The 20,542-nt window shown below is 35.9% G+C and overlaps 1 protein-coding gene across 4 annotated transcripts in view; it reads right to left on the reverse strand.

Moving 5' to 3' along the window:
• The window catches only part of plppr5b (phospholipid phosphatase related 5b), a 70,691-nt gene that overhangs the window by 37,886 nt on the left and 12,263 nt on the right, over nucleotides 1-20,542 (reverse strand). For 3 of the 4 annotated variants that reach the window (XM_067435233.1, XM_067435232.1, XM_067435231.1), the window contains one exon: nucleotides 11,232-11,420. In XM_067435233.1, the coding sequence (XP_067291334.1) occupies nucleotides 11,232-11,420 (189 nt within the window). Of the gene's footprint in view, nucleotides 1-11,231; nucleotides 11,758-20,542 lie in introns of those variants that run through there. The other variant, XM_067435234.1, reaches the window with a different exon arrangement.

Here is a 20,542-nt window from a genome sequence, read left to right on the forward strand (position 1 = left end):
AAAATTTGGACTAAACCACTTAATTCAAATGGATTCGTTTTACAATCTCTTCATAAACTTTTTAAAGTGACAAAGTGGTAGTTGCACAGGCTGTCAATGCTGGGAACTAAATATCTCAGATTTCATTAAAATACGGAACACAATGATAGTCTTATAGGTTTGAAAAAACATCAGAGAGTAAATAGTAAAATCATTTTCATTTTTGGTAAACTAACTACTTTAAGGGCTGGATTGCATTTTTACATTTTTCACTGATTAAAACATATTAATAATCTGAAACAGGTTAACACACCAAACAATTATAATTAGAGTACAGATGAACTCACACAGTGATATAGATTATATATGATGAGCACACAGTGGTATAAACACAAAGACCTAATCTGCATTAAGAATAAAGAAGTTAAATCTTCAGCGGTAAGATCTAGGCACAAGGTTAGTCCTCCAAGTTACTGAGCAGAAATCCCTCTCTTTTACCTTACCACTATGCTCGCCTACCTCAGTTGCTGTCTGTAGATCTCACGAAGAGAAAGAAACAAAGGATACAGCTGAGCTAATGGGATTTTTATATCTCTTTTCTGACTTTTCTTTACACAAGCATGATTTAAACATGCAATATGTAGTATTTTTGCAGTAAAATATCCAAAACCCACTAGGCCAGTGTAATACATTTTGTTCCAAATGTTGAACTTTACAACTATTTGTAAATCGTGAGACAATTGCGAACATTTTAACCAAGGAACCGGCACGTGTGAGGGAGTCGCCTGTCAATGGCGCTTTTACTGCTGTAGAAACCATGGCAACAGATTTGGACAACTGCATAATATCTCATGGCGCATTGTTGTAGTTTAGTTCAAACATTCAGGACCATGGCAAGCAGACTTTGAAACAAAATGAGGACCAATATCGACGTAGCGTTTTTGAGATGGCGAGAGCATCGCAACAAACTTCGACTTGACAGAGATGCCGTTCTTGCATGTGCTTTAGACAGGTGTGCAAGCATAAAACGACTCAATGTTATGTAGCTCACCACGACAAAATATTAGAATATCATCAGTATGATGTTCTGATGTTGATGTAGCTTATACTGCAAGTCTCATACAGCCAACAAACTAACACAGAGGATAACATTATAACTTTCAACACACTCAAATGCAGTTTAGATAGTGTGCAGACCAAGTGAAACAGCATTGAGATTCATCACAATTTTAATTAGTCTGTAAACTGACCTGTATGAGTAGTAATTCAGCACTTGCAGGTAGTTCACTCATTCATAAACATTATTTCCCCATAAATACTATTAGATCCATCGACGACAAGTTCCATAATTCCATGCGCATTCACAGCATCATCAATCTACACCTTGGTAATTGTTTTAAAGAGGTTAGTGATCCCTAACTGCAAAAAAATACATATTGTAGCTTTAAAACTTAAATGTTTTAAAACAACATATTCACATGTTTCTGCATAACGGCACTCCAATAAACGACAACCAAATCATATGTAGCTCAATGCTAATGTCCAACAGTGGACATAAGCACAACCATTTCCAACCTAATGGGCTAAAACTCAGTAAACACAGATCAATTCAAGCGTGAATTTCTGATCACTCAGCCAGACATGAACATCTGTTGGTTTCTCACTGGATTGTAGGGCCCAGATGATCGCTGTTGACAATGGAGAGATATGTGTTTGGAATGTGTTAATAAACAGCTATTTCATACTGATGGCCCACTTTCAGTTAACAGAGCGTCTTTTCAATCTGTTCTGTAGAACGGAGAGAAATCTTGATGTCTCTTACTGGATGTATTGAATGAGAATAATAGACTAACGCAGTGGAGGGAAACATCTCCACAGGATCAACCTCTTGATTTTTCTGATTACAATTTTAAAATCATCTTTTTTATATCATTAATAGGGGTGTAACAGTACACATATTTGTATTACATGTATTTCGTACTGACCCATTTTGATACAGGCTTGTTACTGGAATGTAACACAATATCATCCAACTACAACAACTATCGGCCACAAATGGGGGTTATCGTGCTGGTGGGGGTTACCATTTTCACAAACTGGACCCTTTTTCTTCTTCACCTCTTCTGCTGAACTGGTAAATGTCAATATCCAGATTACCATGTTCAACATTCACTAGTTTTTCTCAAACATCATGACTTTCCGTAAACATAGATGCCACTTTCTAAAGCCAAGTGGCGTGTTATCTGTATGTATTTTGAGCCATCCGCGTGTATGTCTACACCGTGCTTCCGTGTAAATGTCTACACCTAAACGAACCATCATCCCGCATGTGATTCCGCCTGTATGTCTACGCCGAATTATGTCATAATTATGACAATTTACAAAAGCATGCTTTTTTTGTTTTTTTTTACTTAAGTTGGGCTTTCATACCTTCATGTCATGAAAAGTTTCACCTAAACAAGATTTTAAAACCCGTATGTCCATAACTAAAAATATATTAGACCATATATACTCAATGAATGCTATGAGAGCTCTAACTGTGAAAGAAATAAAATACAGCAGTTAAGCATGCTTATGTATGAGTTGAGAAGTATTTTATTGTATTTTGACAATCTAACGATTACATAAATGGCACCTGAATCCATACACATTTAAATAACACTTTACAACTGCTAAATGGATGCAGTTAGATGTTTTTGAAAGCATAATGGTGGGTGCCAAAAAACATGCTGTCAATACCGGTTGTTGAATTGTCTTTGATGGCAGTCACACTCACAACTCAATTATAAACTCTTATTCAAAATTTAAGTTTAAACTAAGACATAATAGAACTATAGAAGTATGTTTTTTCTGGGGAGGAACATAAATGGAAAGCCTCAGCATCATTGAAAGAATGTGATGATGTGACTGCACATCCGAAGCAGACAGCTGTCATCTATCTGTATCTATGCTCTTCAGAGTTTCATGCATTATAGAAAAAAAAAACACCAATTGAACAGCTTCAAAGTGAAAGAGAGATCAAAAACAACATACACTACACTCAAAGAAATGAATGTTCTTCCATTCAAAATGTAGATATTCCCTTTACCCCAAATCATTAAATGTACCAAACATAACTTTAGAAATATATTTAACCTTTTGATGATGATAAATATCAAAATATACACATAAATATTAGGGCTGGGTAAAAAGATATAGATTGAATATTGAAGAATACTGCAGTTTAATCGATTTTAAATTTTACAAAACTATATCGATTCTTAAATCCCTAGAATCGTTTAGTCATCCTGTTTTCAGTTGATGAATGAACAGGACATTGTGGAGCGCCTCCCATACAATAAATTGCAGTAATCTTTGTACTTCGCTACTATTCACATGAAACAAATTCTCAGATTTTAAACTACATCCCTTTTATTGCCAAATTGGAATCACTCAGTCAGTTTTTAAACCATGGAAAAATTAAACAGCTTGTAAACAATGTCACATTTACCTCAGAAAAACAATATTCAGTGTCCATAAACTCATTAGTCAGCTAGAAAAATTAACTCTAGAGGAGTATTTTGCTAAATATATGAACCATATTACATATTTAATGTACGTGTGAATTAATCTGGCAACCATTTAATGTTTGTAGAAATATTTCATATAACTATTATTATAAAAAAATATTTGGAATCGAATTGCAAGCTTGTGAATCTGAACGGAACCAATGCAGCGCGAGCTCATACACGGGCCGATGTCGTGACAGACACTGATCAGCGCTGGAGATCCAGTGAGAAAGCGTTTAAATTCACCACAGAATTAATAACATCGCTACTGCGAGATCATCTAGTGGAGGTGTTCGGTGCAGAATTCTCTGTTATGAACCACAGATATCAGATTAAAACAGAGCTGACGTGGAGACCAGGAGAAACATTGAGACAACATGAGCGAAGGTCAGGGGTTACAGTCACAAATCTGAAAAAAAAAAAATGTTTTTTTATTTACTGTTACACCACATGGATTTTTCAACATAGAGTTTTCAAGAGCTTCACACTCATTTCCAGCACTTCAAAGCTCTAAATGTCCAATTTTAATGTTATTATTAATGTGATGGTTTATAGAACTAAAAGTTTAAATGGGTCTTGTGGAAGAAATTGTCGATTTTTATTTTATTTTAATTTTTTATTTGTAGACCATTTTGTGGCAAACAAGGATTATTTTATTTTTTTAATGAAATGCCCACTATTACTAGCAGAAGAGCACTTATTGATTTATTAGCCATTTCCATTCTATAATATATGGAGAAAAGTAGGAAGTCACAGTCTCATTAAATATTAAACTTATTCAAATTGTGACTAAATTACACAGAAAACAAGTAAAGAGCTCCTTTAATAATCACTGAAGCTGTCGGTCAGTTCAGTGTGAGAATATTGAAGAACAATGGTAATCTATATTTAATAAGAGCATAATATTTAAATTTTCCCTATACTTTTTGCACATTACTGTTGTTAAAAGTTAATTTTATCTGCATATCAATTCATAAACCTTTGATATGTATATGTATATCAAAAGATATGGTGCCCATTTATACTGTGGAATAGTGGGGGTTTATTCACATGCTGAAAGTTTTAGACCCTATGTAGGTGCTACCAAGCTGCAAATATTTTTTTTACGATTTAAATCGTAAATCGAATTTGTGTTTTTTTTTTTTTTAAGGACATATCGCCCAGCCCTATCTAAAGGTATGCATGTATTAGCTTGTTAGTTATAGTTATCAGTCATGTAGTAATTGCTTTCCTATCCTAAGTGACTTACAGCACATATTTATTGCAGGGACAGTCCCCCTGGAGCAATCTGGGTTAAGTGATTTGCTCAAGGGCACATGATGGGGGGGGGGGGGGGGGGTCGTCTGTGCATGAGAGTATATGTTAAATTATAAGACATATATTAACAAGCGCACTTGCAAATCATGAGTTAAAATGACTGGCACATTGCATCTTAATCTTGCCATGACTACTGGTCAGACCTTTCACTATCAAGTGAATCTGCAAAAGTCATCATGAAAAGTCATTAAATGTTTGGGTAAACCGATTATACTCAAACTTTGTCTATTATAATCTCCGATGAAGAATGGGCTTTGTTATGGTTTAGCATATTTGGCAGTGATCTTTAAATTCCATTCATTATCAGAAGATTTATCGGTATTAAATAAGATTTTCTGTTGTAATCCATTTTAAATGAAGATGTGATGGGCATACCAGTCTGGTTTATCCAAACGTCTGACTGTCTAGGGGTGATATCGCACAATCGCATCCAAATCTGGCAGCGAACTTATTATCCTGAGGGATTTTTTTAATCATTTGATTTTGTAAGACTTTTCCCCATAGTCCACACTTCAACACATCAATGTCTTTTTTTGCCACCATCAGCTTAAACTGAGCAATATCTCTGTCTGAAACTCATATCTTTACCGCAAGCCTTTCAGACTACAAATCACAGCGTGATGGTTTGTGGAGTTTATGAGCAGTACACTGTGGAGATAGAGTTCATCTCTCTTTACGACAGCTTTGGCTGGGGTCACAGTGTTGCAATGTAGGGGCAGATTGTTATTTTTTCTCTCTAGAACAACATGAGCCAATATTTGTCTGCGCCACTCACTCTGCTAAAAAAGGTGTTTGGGAAAAATTATAACAAACTAGCTGCCATGTAGCAATGCTTAGAACATGTCAGCACTGTGAATGAAAAATGCATCTATTAGAGTCTGCAGGAAGGAATCACTAAAAATAAGTTGATTTTCTTCTTTTTTTCCCTCTTTCCCTCTGATTTAAACTACTGAAACCAATCTAGTCTCATGTGGCCATACTTTTGATTATTAGCATAAAGTCTAGTCCATATTACAGCTTATTCTAGCCAAAAACCACCCACTTAGACAAGATGCAGGAAGAACTATCTGACTGAAAAGTAACATACACTGTAAAAAAAATTCTTCAATTGAAAAATTTCTAGTGACTGATCACATCTATTTATTTATTTTTCAGTTGGCCAAATTAAATTTCTGTGAATTGATGCAATTTAATTCACAGAAATTCAATTTGGCCAATTAAAACTGAATTTTTTCAGTGTACTGATTTTTTTGTGATGTTTAGAGTTAGGAAATCTGAAATCTGATACAGACCAACAAAGCAAAGCAGAATATATAGGTCTGCTGAAGGCAGGGCTAAGAATTTAACTCACCAAGAGCTACATTCATAAATAAATAATAATAATAATAAACAAAAACAACAACAACTTTGGTGAGTAAATAATTACAATTTGAGTTGTTTTTATGTAAAAATGCAATTATACAAGGAAAAATTAGCTAAATAATAAAATTTTCATAGGGCCGAATATGTAAAAATAATCAGAATAAAATAAATACACAAAATAAATAAAGTCAGAAACATAACGCATGACAGTGTTGTCAGAAATCTGCTTTGTCTCCCATTGTCTCTCTACACTGTAAAAAAAAGGCAAATTTTGAACTTTTGCAGTACAATCAACGAGTTATTTCAACCTAAATTATGTTAAACTGACTTTAAAAAATGAATTACATCTTGTAATAAAAAAGTTTAACATTTCTTAACTTATTTTGATGAGTTGAAACTATGCAAAAACAAATGTTGTCATAACTTATTGAACATAGAATTTTTACAGTGTACTGGTAACAATAATAATTAAACAAATATATATAATTTACTTTCTATTAAATATCTTTAAAAATATATATTTCAAAGATGTCTTAAAACTCCTGATGTCCTAAAATCAGTCTTTAAATTTGCATAACCAAATCATTAAAAAAGTACCATATTAAAAACAGCCAAACAAATTGAAGCATGCCATTTGGATGAAGTTTTTTTTTGCAATTTTTGTCTTCAGGGACCCTCACACACAACAAGATTTCTGATCACAAATATTCAACATTTTGCATATTTACATTTCATTCCTGCTCTGACATTCTTCCCAGCAGATTCAGTCACTCTTAACACACCTCACACCACATGAAAATCTGATGAAGCTGGGGCCACGCTAAAAGATTTTTAAACTCTTATAAGATTTTCAAAATGTGAGAGAACACATACATGACGATATCATAGATTTAACCGTTTTGTTCCTCGGAGTGCCACGATATGACCAGGAAAGCACATTACACATGAACAGATATCATTCTCAAACAAGGGTGCTTTCACACTAGTACCGGTGCACACCCAGGTTCGAAAGACGTCAGAGTTTGGTTCGTTTGGATGATGTGAACGCATCTCCCGAACTCGGGTGCGCACCCACGAACCGTACAGGAGTCCTCTTGAACAGGCGGTCTGGGGTTTGGTTCATGTGCACTCCAGTACGGTTCACTGATGACGTGAACGCAATCTTACTAATTTGTGGAAGTTAACCACTATTAATACGATGTGTGTTTCACTCATTTACCTGATAAGCGTCACTGACATAATGCAAGCAGAGAGCTGTAGATTGAATTTCTGTTTGTCTTCGGCATTCTTTAGAATATTTCCAGTACATTTGCGGCAGACGCAAGTGCCATTATGTACTGAAGCTTTGGTAACAAAACCAACGGTTCAAAAACAAAAATATAACAAGTGACGAGAGCAACGCTATGCATTTCGCCACCTTCACGCTCGCTGTCGTTACTAAGCAACCAGGTAAACAGCTGCTGCTTTGATGACGCAAACAAACCCTGGTTCAGACCCATTTAATATAATATGAACACAGTCCAGCAGGGGGAGGGGGAGGGGGAGGGGGGAACAATCGAACTCTGGTTCGGTCCAGGCAATCGAACCAAGTGTGAAAGCAAACTAACAGTCCTGCCTGTGAACACAGAAAATCTCGCAAAAATCTCTCGCATCAAAACATCTCAAAAGAGACTTTAAAGTAAACAAACATGACAGGTGACCGGCAAGAAGAACTTGCGTTTATAGTGTATGGAATGCTTTTTGCAGAAAATTTGCAGCGGAAAAAAGGAAAATGTTTAGATGAAGTCATGGAGACAGTGTGAAGGTGGACTTCACGTTACAGCGCGAGCTAGAGGCGAGTCTTCTGTCAGCTTGGTTTCTGGTTGGGTGTGGTTTCATTTCATGTGATAATCTCCAGTGTCTCCGCCCATTTGTCCTCGGGGTCCAACCCACACAACAGGATTCCTGATCGTAAAACTTCAACATAATTGCGATTTAAGATCTGGGTGCTGTCGACGTTCTTCCGAGCAGATTCATAAATTGTTATGCGTTTTGGCCATTCAATTATACGACAACAGCATTCTGGGGGCCTGAAAACTCAAGCTTTAGAAAACGTGTTTTAGAGTTTTGAAAGCAATACCACAACCATCGCAATTTAAACTACAAAAAGCTCATTTGTGAAACTGGCGATGTCATGTGCAGGGGTATTACGTGTTCAGTCTAGACGCGTAAAGTTTCTTTAACAAAGTCACATCGCCAACTACTGGCCTGGCCTAGAATACAGCGTATTATTTGCTGTATTATATCCGCTGTGTTATATTTTTCACGGATCTGAGTAAACAGGGAATCTGATGACGCGTTTGCAACTTTTCAAAAAGGTCAAAAATGTTTTTACCCTAAGCCTTCTACCTTAAGAAGATGGGGCATTCCAGAAATCAGGTTATGTGACATCTGGATATGTATAAAGGTGATGCATTGATGCATGGGGCAACTTTTTGAGCAATGTTACTGGGCAATGTTGTCATCAAAGGGAAACCAGGTGAGAGACAGAGACAACAACCGATCTAAAGTATCCAAATAGACATGCTAGTTGCTTGACAACACTGCCTGGCAACATTGCTCAAAAAGTCGTCCCGTGTCTCATCACCTTTAGGGTAAGTAAGCGGATAACCTCAACTTTCGGTTCTAAAAACTGAGCTAACTTTCAGGGTATGCAAGTAGCCATAGCAATTCACTCTCTGAACATAACCCCATGGGTTAGTTTGCTTAAGAGGTATTCAGATGTGTGTTATATAACTAATACAATTATATAACCATATTTGTTATACTGTATAGTTACAGTTATATAATATTATATATTAATTCTAAAGCACTATTATAACAAGGTAATGTTTAAATGTTAATTCAGATATATTTATGATTTAATTTATTGTCATCTCACGCATGGATCTGCATTCAATTAATTAGCGTCAAACAAATAATATAATCCTTATTCTCTGTGAATAAAGCTTACTTATTAAACGAAGAGGAAATAGGTGGCACTATGATGTGCACTAAGTATGTTATATAAATCGCCAGCATAACTTGTGGTTAAACAAGGTTCATCAACCGAAAGTTCAAGGTATATGTGACGGTAAGTTAACCTTGCTTTCTGGAATACCCCTCCCGGTCATATAAAGCTTAATTCTTGTCCACTGAATGTGATTTATTTATTTATTTTATGTGCATGAAATTCTCTTGTATATTTAGCAGAAACAAAGAAAAGAAAATAGAGAAACAGAGAAAAATAAAAATCATGGCGTCAGGTAATTCTAAAATAAACAAAATACACAATGAACCAAATGAGAACACAGAGAGGTTCACATTTTAAACACATCCATTTATCTGCTGCCATTCATCTGTTAAACACATTAGGTGAATACAGAACCACACTATGAGCTGGCAGAGAAGCAAAGGTCCAGCGTGGCGGCACCTCAGATTGAGTCACTGCCAGTGATGAAATTATGTGGGCTGGTGAACATTAAATTACAGACAGTGAGATGTCTATACTCGCAGTTTGCTTTTTTCCCTCATGAAAAACCTGCAGTTTTCAATAACCAAGTGGTGTTTAACATTTACGTAGTTGTGAGTGAATAGACAAGCTGATGATGGCATTCAGTGCCTGGTGTGATCTCTAACATCAAAGGCTTTGATATGAAGAGAGAGAGGGGGGTTATGATATGCAGGCTTAATTTATGCATGCATAGATAAAGAAATCTCATTATGCCGACTTACCAAGATGGAACACGTGCAGTAAACATATTTGGATCTGCTGGTTAATTATACAGCCCTGCTGCATGCATGGTAATGAATATTCTGTGAAATGCTTTAAAAATATCCTTCAAATTACAAATAAACATACAAAATTCAGAAGAGCTGGAAAGGCAGTTATGACTCACACAAAGGTCTCATCTTAAAGACTCATGGCATGCATTCATTCTATAACTCAGACAACATTGCCAGAAGCATGCGACACTGTTGCACATATTACGGAAGTGTTTTTATTAAACCTCTTTCGTGCATATCTAGCTTGAATTACTATCAGGCAATCACTTACAACGCTCCACAATCAAAATCTCTATTAAATACCACATTTTGTTTTTATGCATACCTCTAAAATCAAAGCAAGCTAAATCAATTATCCAATCAAAATCTAAAACAAATTGCATATTATAAAACTATTTATCCTAGTCCATACAGTTCAAATAAAAGGAGCTTTACATCTCAAGTTTGATCTGCCGTTATTAATTTTATGATCAACAAATACAACAACAAAAAAAACTCACAAATGACAAACAATCAAATAACATAAAATCAATAACAATAAATGGTAACGATTTAGTTTAGGGTCTCACTATTAATAATGCTCATTAGCATGCATATTACTAGGATGTTGGCTGTTTATTAGTACTTATAAGGCACATATTAATGCCTTATTCTGCATAACCATATTCTACATCCCTTAATTTAACAACTACCTGCTATTAATAAGAAGCGATTAGGAGATTATTTGTGGGAAAGTCGTAGTTAATAGTTAGTTAGTGAAAATTGGACCCTAAAGTGTGACCCAATAAATATTAAATACAATCAATAATCACATAAATCTCCAGTCTGAAAGGCGTATTAATGTATTACTACTACAAATAACTTAAAATGCCTTTTCAGAGAAAACCAACATGAAAAAACCATAACATCATTATCTATCAAAGAAAAATCTATATCAAGTATCACCGATAAATCAATTCTAGTCTGCTGTGCTTTCAATCAATCAATTTAATAACACTTTTCAATATGAAATAACTAATAAATCTAATCTGCCTTGATCCATGAATGCACTTAAACACTTATAAATGATAATCAATGTCAATTGATCAAATGTCATTGAACACTCTCAAGCCTGGTTTGCTTTTACGCAGCAACTCGTTCATTGATGTAAAAGCACATGTTAACGACAATCAACATCAAATGATCACTTGTCAATCAATGTCATTGCTTTCAGAGACTCACCATTAACGAGGGGACTCCCGTGACCACCGCGTACAGCAGGGCGGGCGGGATTGCGCTCGTGTCCTCGGGTCCGAGGTAGGGTTTCGTGTACGCGGTCTCGTAGCAGAAGAAGCCCTGCACGTGCACGTTGAACGTGTCCGTGTACTCGAAGTAATATGCCAGCATGACCGTGCCCGCCATGATCACCAGCTGGAAATAAAGCATGGTCGTCAGAGAGTGGGGCAGGAACATTTACCAACAATCCAGTGGAGAACCTCCAAACATCTGAGCTCCCGTTATAGTTCCCGCATCTCGCCGGGGTCTGACGCTCCGAGCGCACGCGAGGTTGGCACACGAAGACGCACTCGCTCGCATGGCACTGCGCTCGAGCCGGAATGAGAGAGCGAGAAAGAGGAGAGCGCGGTTAAGTGCCACCGCGCGCTCCTCACTCCAAGCAGCTGATGATGAAGAGACACGTCAGGCGCCGTGCCCGCGCCTTATCATCATCGTCCGCTCAAATGGTCTACTCTAAAAAGAGAGGCGCTATTTCTTCAGTCACTGTCACCTCTGCTCCTTGAACTGTGGCGAACAGCAACACAACTGTTAATTAAATATACTAATACAGACGGAACAATGTAAGAAAATCAAGTGATAATTTAACTTTGATCAATAGCCTAACATTACGCACACACCACCAACAGAAAACGCTAATGTTTAAAATAAACTCATTTGTAAACAAACTTGATGTTTCGCTCAAAAGCGCATGGAATTCTGGGAATGTTCTGTTAAAGAAAATCACATATTTTAAATACATCATGTATACTTACTTAAAAAACAAACTTTATGAGATTTATACGCCATTTTATTTAGTATTAATTACAGGGTTAGTGTAAAAATAGAATTGTAGCCTATTTTTTCCCCTTTTTATGTAATGTTTCTTTAAAAAAAAAAAAAAAAACTAGAGCTGTGTCCCCAAATCGCGTACTTATGCACTATAACGTTTTTAAGTATAAATAGTGTAAGTATGTGTTCACACTGAAAATTCCAAAAATAAAAAGTGCACTTTAAATACCTAGATGATGCACTAAATTAACGAGAAAAAAAGAAGTGTGGAATGTTGGACACTTTGCGCACTCAACTCACGCAGCTTTAATAAAGGGAGACAATACCAGATTCCCATATTGAATGGCAAAATAACCATGTAAAGCTCATACACTACACAGATGAGTACATAGTGCACAAGTACAGAGTGTAAGTGTGTATAGTAGTGAGACATTTGGGACGCAGCTTAAGCTTATAGATCAAGATTAATCGCATCCAAAATAAAAGTTGTTTTAACATAATATGTTAACATAATATATGTGTGTGTACTGTGTATAATTATAAATACACATTAATATTTAAGAAATATTTGCATATATATAGGTCTACTGTAGGCTATTTACATTTATATAATTTATCTTTTATATAAATATAATTATTTTACATAGAAATATAAAACAAATCTTAAATATAGTATACATTGAGTGTGTATTTATACATAGTAATTAATTAAACATAGTACACACACATATTATGTGAACACAAACTTTTATTTTGGATGTAATTAATCATGATTAATCGATTGCCCAGCACTGATAGGTATAGGTGTGTCTGTGTGTCTGTGTGTGTGTGTGTGTGTGTGTGTGTGTGTGTGTGTGTGTGTGTGTGTGTGTGTGTGTGTGTGTGTGTGTGTGTGTGTGTGTGTGTGTGTGTGTGTGTGTGTGTGTGTGTGTGTGTGTTTTTCTAATATGGATTATTTTCTCATCCAATTTTTCTCATCCCTTAATTTCCTCCTCAGAGAATAAATATATTGCAAATGTGTTCTCACTCAAAATAGTTTTATTGTTGAATAACAGCAAAAAGAATAGCAACAAATAAATAAATAACAGCCCACACTCAGCTGCAGAACTATTTAATTAAAAAAAAAACTTTGACTTTATCTTAAACACTTACAGCTTTTTTATTTATTAGATTTATTTTTTAATAGCCCCCCTTACATATTAAAACAGTTGTGATAAAGTCTTGTGGGGATTTTTTTCCCCTTTCCCAAAAACATTACTCAATCATCTGCACTGCTGGAAACCCCTCAGATTTTCACATTAACCTTGAAGAGAATCAATTACAGAGCTAGCATATGTTTGACTATGTGGTGTGGTAGAGCTGTACATCTGTTGAAAACTCTAGGAAAACTAATCATGATAATTGGGTGGCTGTTATTTACATTACTGTGACAGTTAGGATGGGTTTCCACTGAGAAGAAACATGGCAGCTGGGCTGATAAATGTGAGTGTGGTTTCCATGATGAGACCGGAGAAATCATCATATTCAAGGTTCAAAAAGGTGTGATTCCATAGAAGAATCGGTTTTGGTTCTTAAAAAAAAAAAAAAAAAAAAAAAAAAAAAAATGTATTAGTGTAAAGAACAAGCCCTTTTCTACTATAAAGAACCTTTTGTGTAATAGAAAACCTCCATGGGTGTTAAAGGTTCTTCGTGGAACTATAGATTCTAATAGATAACCTTTATGTTTAGGAGTGTAAGTCTAATTATACTGTGCTTTAATTATATTATAAGCATTAAATAATTTGTGATTTTCTTTGGCACTTGAGATCAGGAATATAACTGAGGATCTTGTGAGCATGTTCTATATGTATCCTGAACTATATGATGTATATGTATGGATTCTGAACATGAAAAGCTTATACTTGATTTTTACAGTTCAGAAATACCCTAAGGAACCAACTGACCTAGATTGAGTTTCCAATCCCACAGACCAATATATCAGAGTCCTAATAAAGACATGTTGCAGCACATTACAGACTAGCATCTAAAGACAATATTACAAATATTCTTAAAGCCCTTAAAACAGACATTTTATCATTAAAAGACTAATGTGTTCAAAATAAACATGTCTTTTTGTATGCGTGTGTGTCAGGCTGAGAAATGTATTGAAATAAATGGCAAATCAATACAACATCTGTACAATACATGTAAGCCTGTTACCATGACTCAAACAAGTAAGGGGTCTATAAATTCTGGTCTATTCCACTACAAACTTTACTAACATTAAATACTGTTAAACACAAAAGATGATATTTTAAAGAATGTTGGTAACCTTATATAAAAGCAAAAACATCAGCAGGTACTCCAGGCCCCTCCATCTCTCACACCAGGAATGACCTCGATCAAAACAATACTAGTACATAGTAGTGAAAGAATACTATGGAAGTCAATGGGTGTCAACTGTCTTGTAACAATTTTCTAAATATTTTATTTTGCGTTCAACAGAAGAAAGAAACTCATACAAGTTTTGAACAACTTGAGTATGAGTAAGTAGAGAAAAATGTTCTTTTTTGAATTAACTATCCCTTTAAGTTGTTCACCTTCAAGTTGTTCTAAAACTTTCTTAGTAGTTTAGCATAATGTTCATAATGCTGCTATAATTACAATGAAAGTGAATGAATGATGACCAAGTTTCAATATGATTCAATTTATATTTCCACAGCATGAAGGCAAGATCTTAAGGATTTATGAATAAACTCGTTTAAAAATCTTCCCAGTCGACTGACAATTTTTATGACATAAGCTTCTAAAATTACAATGCAACAAATTGTTTGAATCATGCGGAATTCCTAATGAAAAACTACATTGCCCGTGATGCTGTACAGAGAATTACACACCAGTGAGGTAAAAAAACCAAACATGCTCCAATATTGCTCTTTCGCTCCACTCACTCCCATGAATCAAATGATGCAATCGAGTTAATCTCCCTATGTGCGACCCAAAATTGGTCTTTCACTCATGTGTATATAATGTGTGTGTGTGTGTATATATATATGGGGTGGGGGGGGCTGGTAATCCCTACGTTATGGGGACAAAATGTCCCCACAAAGATGGCAATATCCGAAATCCTTGTCCTTGTGGGGACATTTTTAGTTCCCCATGAGGAAAACATCTTATAAATCACACGGAAGGAGTTTTTTTGAGAAAGTAAAAATGCAGAATGTTTCCTGTGATGGGTAGGTTTAGGGGCAGGGGCAGTGTAGGGGGATAGGATGTACAGTTTGTACAGTATGAAATCCATTACGCCTATGGAAAGTCCTCATAAAACATGGAAACACGACGTGTGTGTGTGTGTGTGTGTGTGTGTGTGTGTGTGTGTGTGTGTGTGTATATTAATATTATATATACACAATATTATATATGCACAATAGAGTGAATATTCATAAATGAGTAGTTTTATGTCCATTTTTTTATTTGATGTTGTTTGTAATGCTTCATGGGATTGTAGTTTTCCCTCACACTCGTCTTGTACCTTTAAAAAAAAAAAAGTAAAATCAAAGTTTATAGTGTTGTTATTCATCTCGTAGTTGTAGCTGATTGGCTTGGTTCATGGCTTATAACTCTTTAACAAAGACTATTTTAAAATCCCTATGGGAAAAAACATAATGAAAAAAAATACTTCCGGAACCAGCGCCTCTGAAAAAGGGGGCGGGCACTGTTGCACTTATATAAATTATGTATATATTTCAGTAAGGAAAGTTATGAAATTTAAGTCAATCTTCTCTGCTGCCGCAGGCCACTTTCCGTTTTCATTGTCTGGGAAAAAAGCAGCGCTTTGGTGGTCTCCAAAAGAAAGAAAGTTATGTGAGGGAATATGATGAGGGAATAAAATATTTTCAGTCAATGTCTTTCTTTTTTAAACATCGGAGAGCTGTGCTGGTGGGCTGTAGTTTCATCTTCAATATGAGAGGGGCTTTAAATGAGATGGTATTCTGAAATTAAAGCTCATTCTTCTAGAAAGGGCTTCTGGTAAGCAGCCAACAAGAGCAGTTCATTAGTGTTTGCTGACCACCATACTTCAACAAAATGAAATGGTTCAACTACAAAGACTGAATGTTTGATTAACATCATTTAGAATAGTCTCCCTGAAACATCAAATGTCTAAAATGGTTAGTCTGTTAGGGACAAAACACAACGACAACTTCACACAGGTAAAGAAAAGAGGTCAATTAGTTGCATGTAGATGTCTGAATATCAAGCGGAGATTCCTTTTAAAGGTCCCGTTCTTCGCGATTCCATCTTTCAAACTTTAGTTAGTGTGAAATGTTGCTGTTAGACCATAAATAATACCTGTAAAATTATAAAGCTCAAAGTTCAATGCCAAGCGAGATATTTTATTTAACAGAAGTTTCCTTTCAAAGCCTACAGCGAACGGCCGGTTTGTACTACAGCCCTGCACTTCCTGGCATGAATGACATCACTAGAACAGTTCGTTGACTAACGCTCCGCCCACAAGAACACACCAAATAGGGGGCGTGGTCTTGTTGCTCTCCCACGTGGAGAAGAGCGCGAAATTAAACGATTGTATCTCCCCGTCATGACCTTTCCGGGCAAAGTGCGCTAAGCTGCTGTCCGATCACAACACGGGAAGCGCTGGCCCAATCAGAACTCCTTACGTGTTTCTGAAGGAGGGACTTCATAGAAAAAGGAAATCATCAGGCCATTTTTAGGACAGAGAAAACAGCGCTGTACAGATAAGTAAAATGTGTGAAAAATATGGTGTTTTTTTATACGCGAAACATGAACTCATGTTATATTGCAAACTGTAAACATAAAGCTTCGAAAACACGAGAAGAACGGGACCTTTAAATGATAAAAGATAAGTATGAAGTAGAGCAAACATCAAATACACCTCAGGGTCACTATTTGTAATTAAAGCCACACTGTCGTTTTTGCCACTACAGGTCGCCAAATCAAAATGGGTGTAGCTTGATGATGACAAGATTGAGCACTTCACCTCTACAGCCGGTTGAAAAGAATCGGGATGGGATTCGGGCAGAAATAATGTTCATGGATAAGATTAACATTACTGTTGTATGAAGCAGAGCAGGGCTGAGTTTTGTGGGAGTTGAACGAGGTCGCTGAAGCGATTGCTATTGAGAAATTGACACACAGCAACAACTAAGGTAATTTATTTCAAAGTCACCGATTCAGCTTCTTCCGGTCAACCGTTTGTGAGGTCACACAGCACTGTTTTATCATATTAGATGAGTGTGTTGAAAATTATGTTATAATGTTACACTGTGCGTTTGCTCAACGACTGCTTTGAGGCACTTGTTGGCACACTGAAGTAAGCTAGATCGAAATTACAATATCTCATTAATAAATGCTGGATGGCTTGTGCTGCTAAATGGCATATTCATTTTAAAACATATTATGACGGAGAAAATGCTGTTAATACACAATAATTCATTTTCTAAATCGAGGGAAATCGATGGTAACGTGGGTGTGATGTTATTGATAAGGGAGATACTCTACTTGTCAATCACATAAAATACCTTAGCAACACCCTGGAAACTACATAGCAACACCATAACAACCACCCACAACAACTATACTTTTTACTGTAAAAAATTATATAAGTTATGCCAACATATGTTTTTACATTGTTTTAACTCATCAAAAGAAGTTAAGAAATGTTAAACTTTTATACAATACAAAAATTATACAATATGTAACTCATTTTTTAAAGTCAGTTTAACGTAATCTAAGTTGAAATAATTTAAACATCCAAGTCGATTGTACTTAAACATGTCAGGCTTTGACTTTTTTTTACAGTGTTGGACATACTAATTTATTTGCATTTAAGAAATAACCCCTAGGGAACAGAATATTAAAGAAATTATGTTTAAAGGCTCTTAATCCACCTATAGTAGCTACCCAGAACAACTCAGCAATCACCTAGAAACCATATAGCAACACCCTGGCAACCATCCAAAACACCCTTGTACTGGAAATGGTCAAAAAATTTTCAGTAAAAAAAAACAAACAAAACAATTATGAAAAACCCAAACCATGGACCAGAATACAAAAGAGACAATAGAGGCTACCTAGCAACCACTCACACCCCAGTATTTGGACATGCTCACATTTTCTTCAGTATATAAATATAAAAGTCCACTGTCCATACACAGAAAAATAGGGTGTCAAAATTGTACCTTTAGGGGTACAACAGCTTGTCGCTGGGGCAGTACCCTTAAAAGGACAACTTTGTACCATTTTTACCACAAAAAGGTTCATAGGCACAAAGATGTCCGGGTACTGCCCCAGCGACAAGCTGTTGTACCCCTAAAGGTACAATTTTGACACCCTGTTTTGCTGTGTGTAGAGTCTCAATAACAAGTAATAGTCCCGCTTGTTAACAATCTGACCTGTTGTCTTGTATGTCCTGAGGGATAAGTCTTCTGTTCATAACAGTGAGTATAAATGAGAAGGTCTGGTCTCCTCTGAGCCTCCAGAAGGACATAAGCTCAGTATTAAAGCCAACTAAAATAGTAGCCTATAGAATGATTTTGGCGAGTATAAAGAATAAAAACCCTTTCTCTTCCTCTAATAGTTTGCCGTTGCTTGGTTAGCGGCTGTTCTATCACTTATTCATACAGCTCATGATTCTTTTAAATGACTCCATGGCTTTAAGACAGATGCTTCACAGAGCACTTTAATCATCCACTTTTCCCCATATAAAGGCATGGGTGTAATGAAGCATTAAACTCAATATTAATGCAGATCATTCAGGAAATAAGGAAGAGAGGACACAGAGGCAGGGCTTTGCTTCTCTCTCTCTCTCTCTCTCTCTCTCTCTCTCTCTCTCTCCTCTCTCTCTCTCTCTCTCTCTCCTCTCTCTCTCTCTCTCTCTCTCTCTCTCTCTCTCTCTCTCTCTCTCTCTCTCTCTCTCTCTCTCTCTCTCTCTCTCTCTCTCTCTCTCTCTCTCTCTCTCTCTCTCTCTCTCTCTCTCTCTCTCTCTCTCTCTCTCTCTCTCTCTCTCTCTCTCTCTCTCTCTCTCTCTCTCTCTCTCTCTCTCTCTCTCTCTCTCTCTCTCTCTCTCTCTCTCTCTCTCTCTCTCCCTCTCTCTCTCTCTCTCTCTCTCTCTCTCTCTCTCTCTCTCTCTCTCTCTCTCTCTCTCTCTCTCTCTCTCTCTCTCTCTCTCTCTCTCTCTCTCTCTCTCTCTCTCTCTCTCTCTCAGCATTAACTTGCGTTTATAAATGTCAGAGGAATAACACTGCCACTGAAAAAGTCTCATTACCTGAAAAGGGGAACATCCTGGGAGAAATTTGCCTTCTCTTTTGATAAGTAAAGAGGTTTTATGAGGCTACCACCCTTTTGAATATGACAGATATTTCATAGAGAGGAAATTGAATGTAGCCTTTGTAATAGGACATTTGTTATGTTAACAGGATATTTAGCATGTTTTATGTGTGTTAACATTACCATGAAATCAAATCTGAAATGACAGTTATTTTTACTTTATGGAATATTGCAGTATTTACAATACACAATTTGTCTGGGAGCATCATTTTTTTCAAAATAACTACAGTGTCATCTATTCTCTTCTCTGATGATGCACGTGATGGCGTGGCCACCCGTCAATCACATGAGAACAGCCAATAGCATAGCCATTTTGTTTTCTTTTGCCAAATCAAACATTATGTTTAGATAATTCTAATCTCTCATGTTTGTTAATTTGGAAAACATCTAAGCAAACAAGTAATTAGACTGTGTGGTGAATTTTGGCAGAATTTGATCCATGCTCCCACCTCCAAAACATTAATTAAATCTACGGTTCAAGAAGGATGTCCTGAGAAAAACAATGTGGCATAAAAATTAAATAGCATACAAATTAAAATTAAATTTGGGTTTATTGAAATACATTTTTTAGTTGATACAATGAAGGAAATTGATTTAATAAATAGAAACTCATGAAAATAGCACACTTTGGCATGTTTCACTGTGTCAACACAAATAAAACACACACAATTACCCAATATGCTTACAAAGTCTTTTAATAATATTTTGAATAAAGGTTGTCGATCCTCTAAAATTGTCATTGTATTAACTCAAATGTTTTATTTCAATGAACTCAAACAAAATTAAGGCAACCAGGTAACTTTTTAAAAAAAATTTTTTTTACAGTGTATAAGCTTGTCCTTAATTAAATAATTTCAAGAATATTCTGACAGAAGTGTCACTGTTACATAAGGGATAAAGTACAGCCAGCCACTTATCTAAAATAATACCCAGACACTTGATTAAGGCAGCGGGATCTACAATCAAGGGTTTATTTGAAATAATGAAAATAACGTTGGTTTAATCTTGAATATTATTAGCATCAAGGTGAGATGTATAATGTATGATTGCTCTAAATGTACAAATAAGATGTCCAGTATGCCAATCTCTTATACAAGAGCAATGTATTGGATGCCAGTTGTACATCATTAGTTAGTCTGTCCAGT

The sequence above is a fragment of the Pseudorasbora parva genome, chromosome 24 (assembly GCF_024679245.1).
Source record: "Pseudorasbora parva isolate DD20220531a chromosome 24, ASM2467924v1, whole genome shotgun sequence".
Classification (NCBI taxonomy): domain Eukaryota; kingdom Metazoa; phylum Chordata; class Actinopteri; order Cypriniformes; family Gobionidae; genus Pseudorasbora; species Pseudorasbora parva.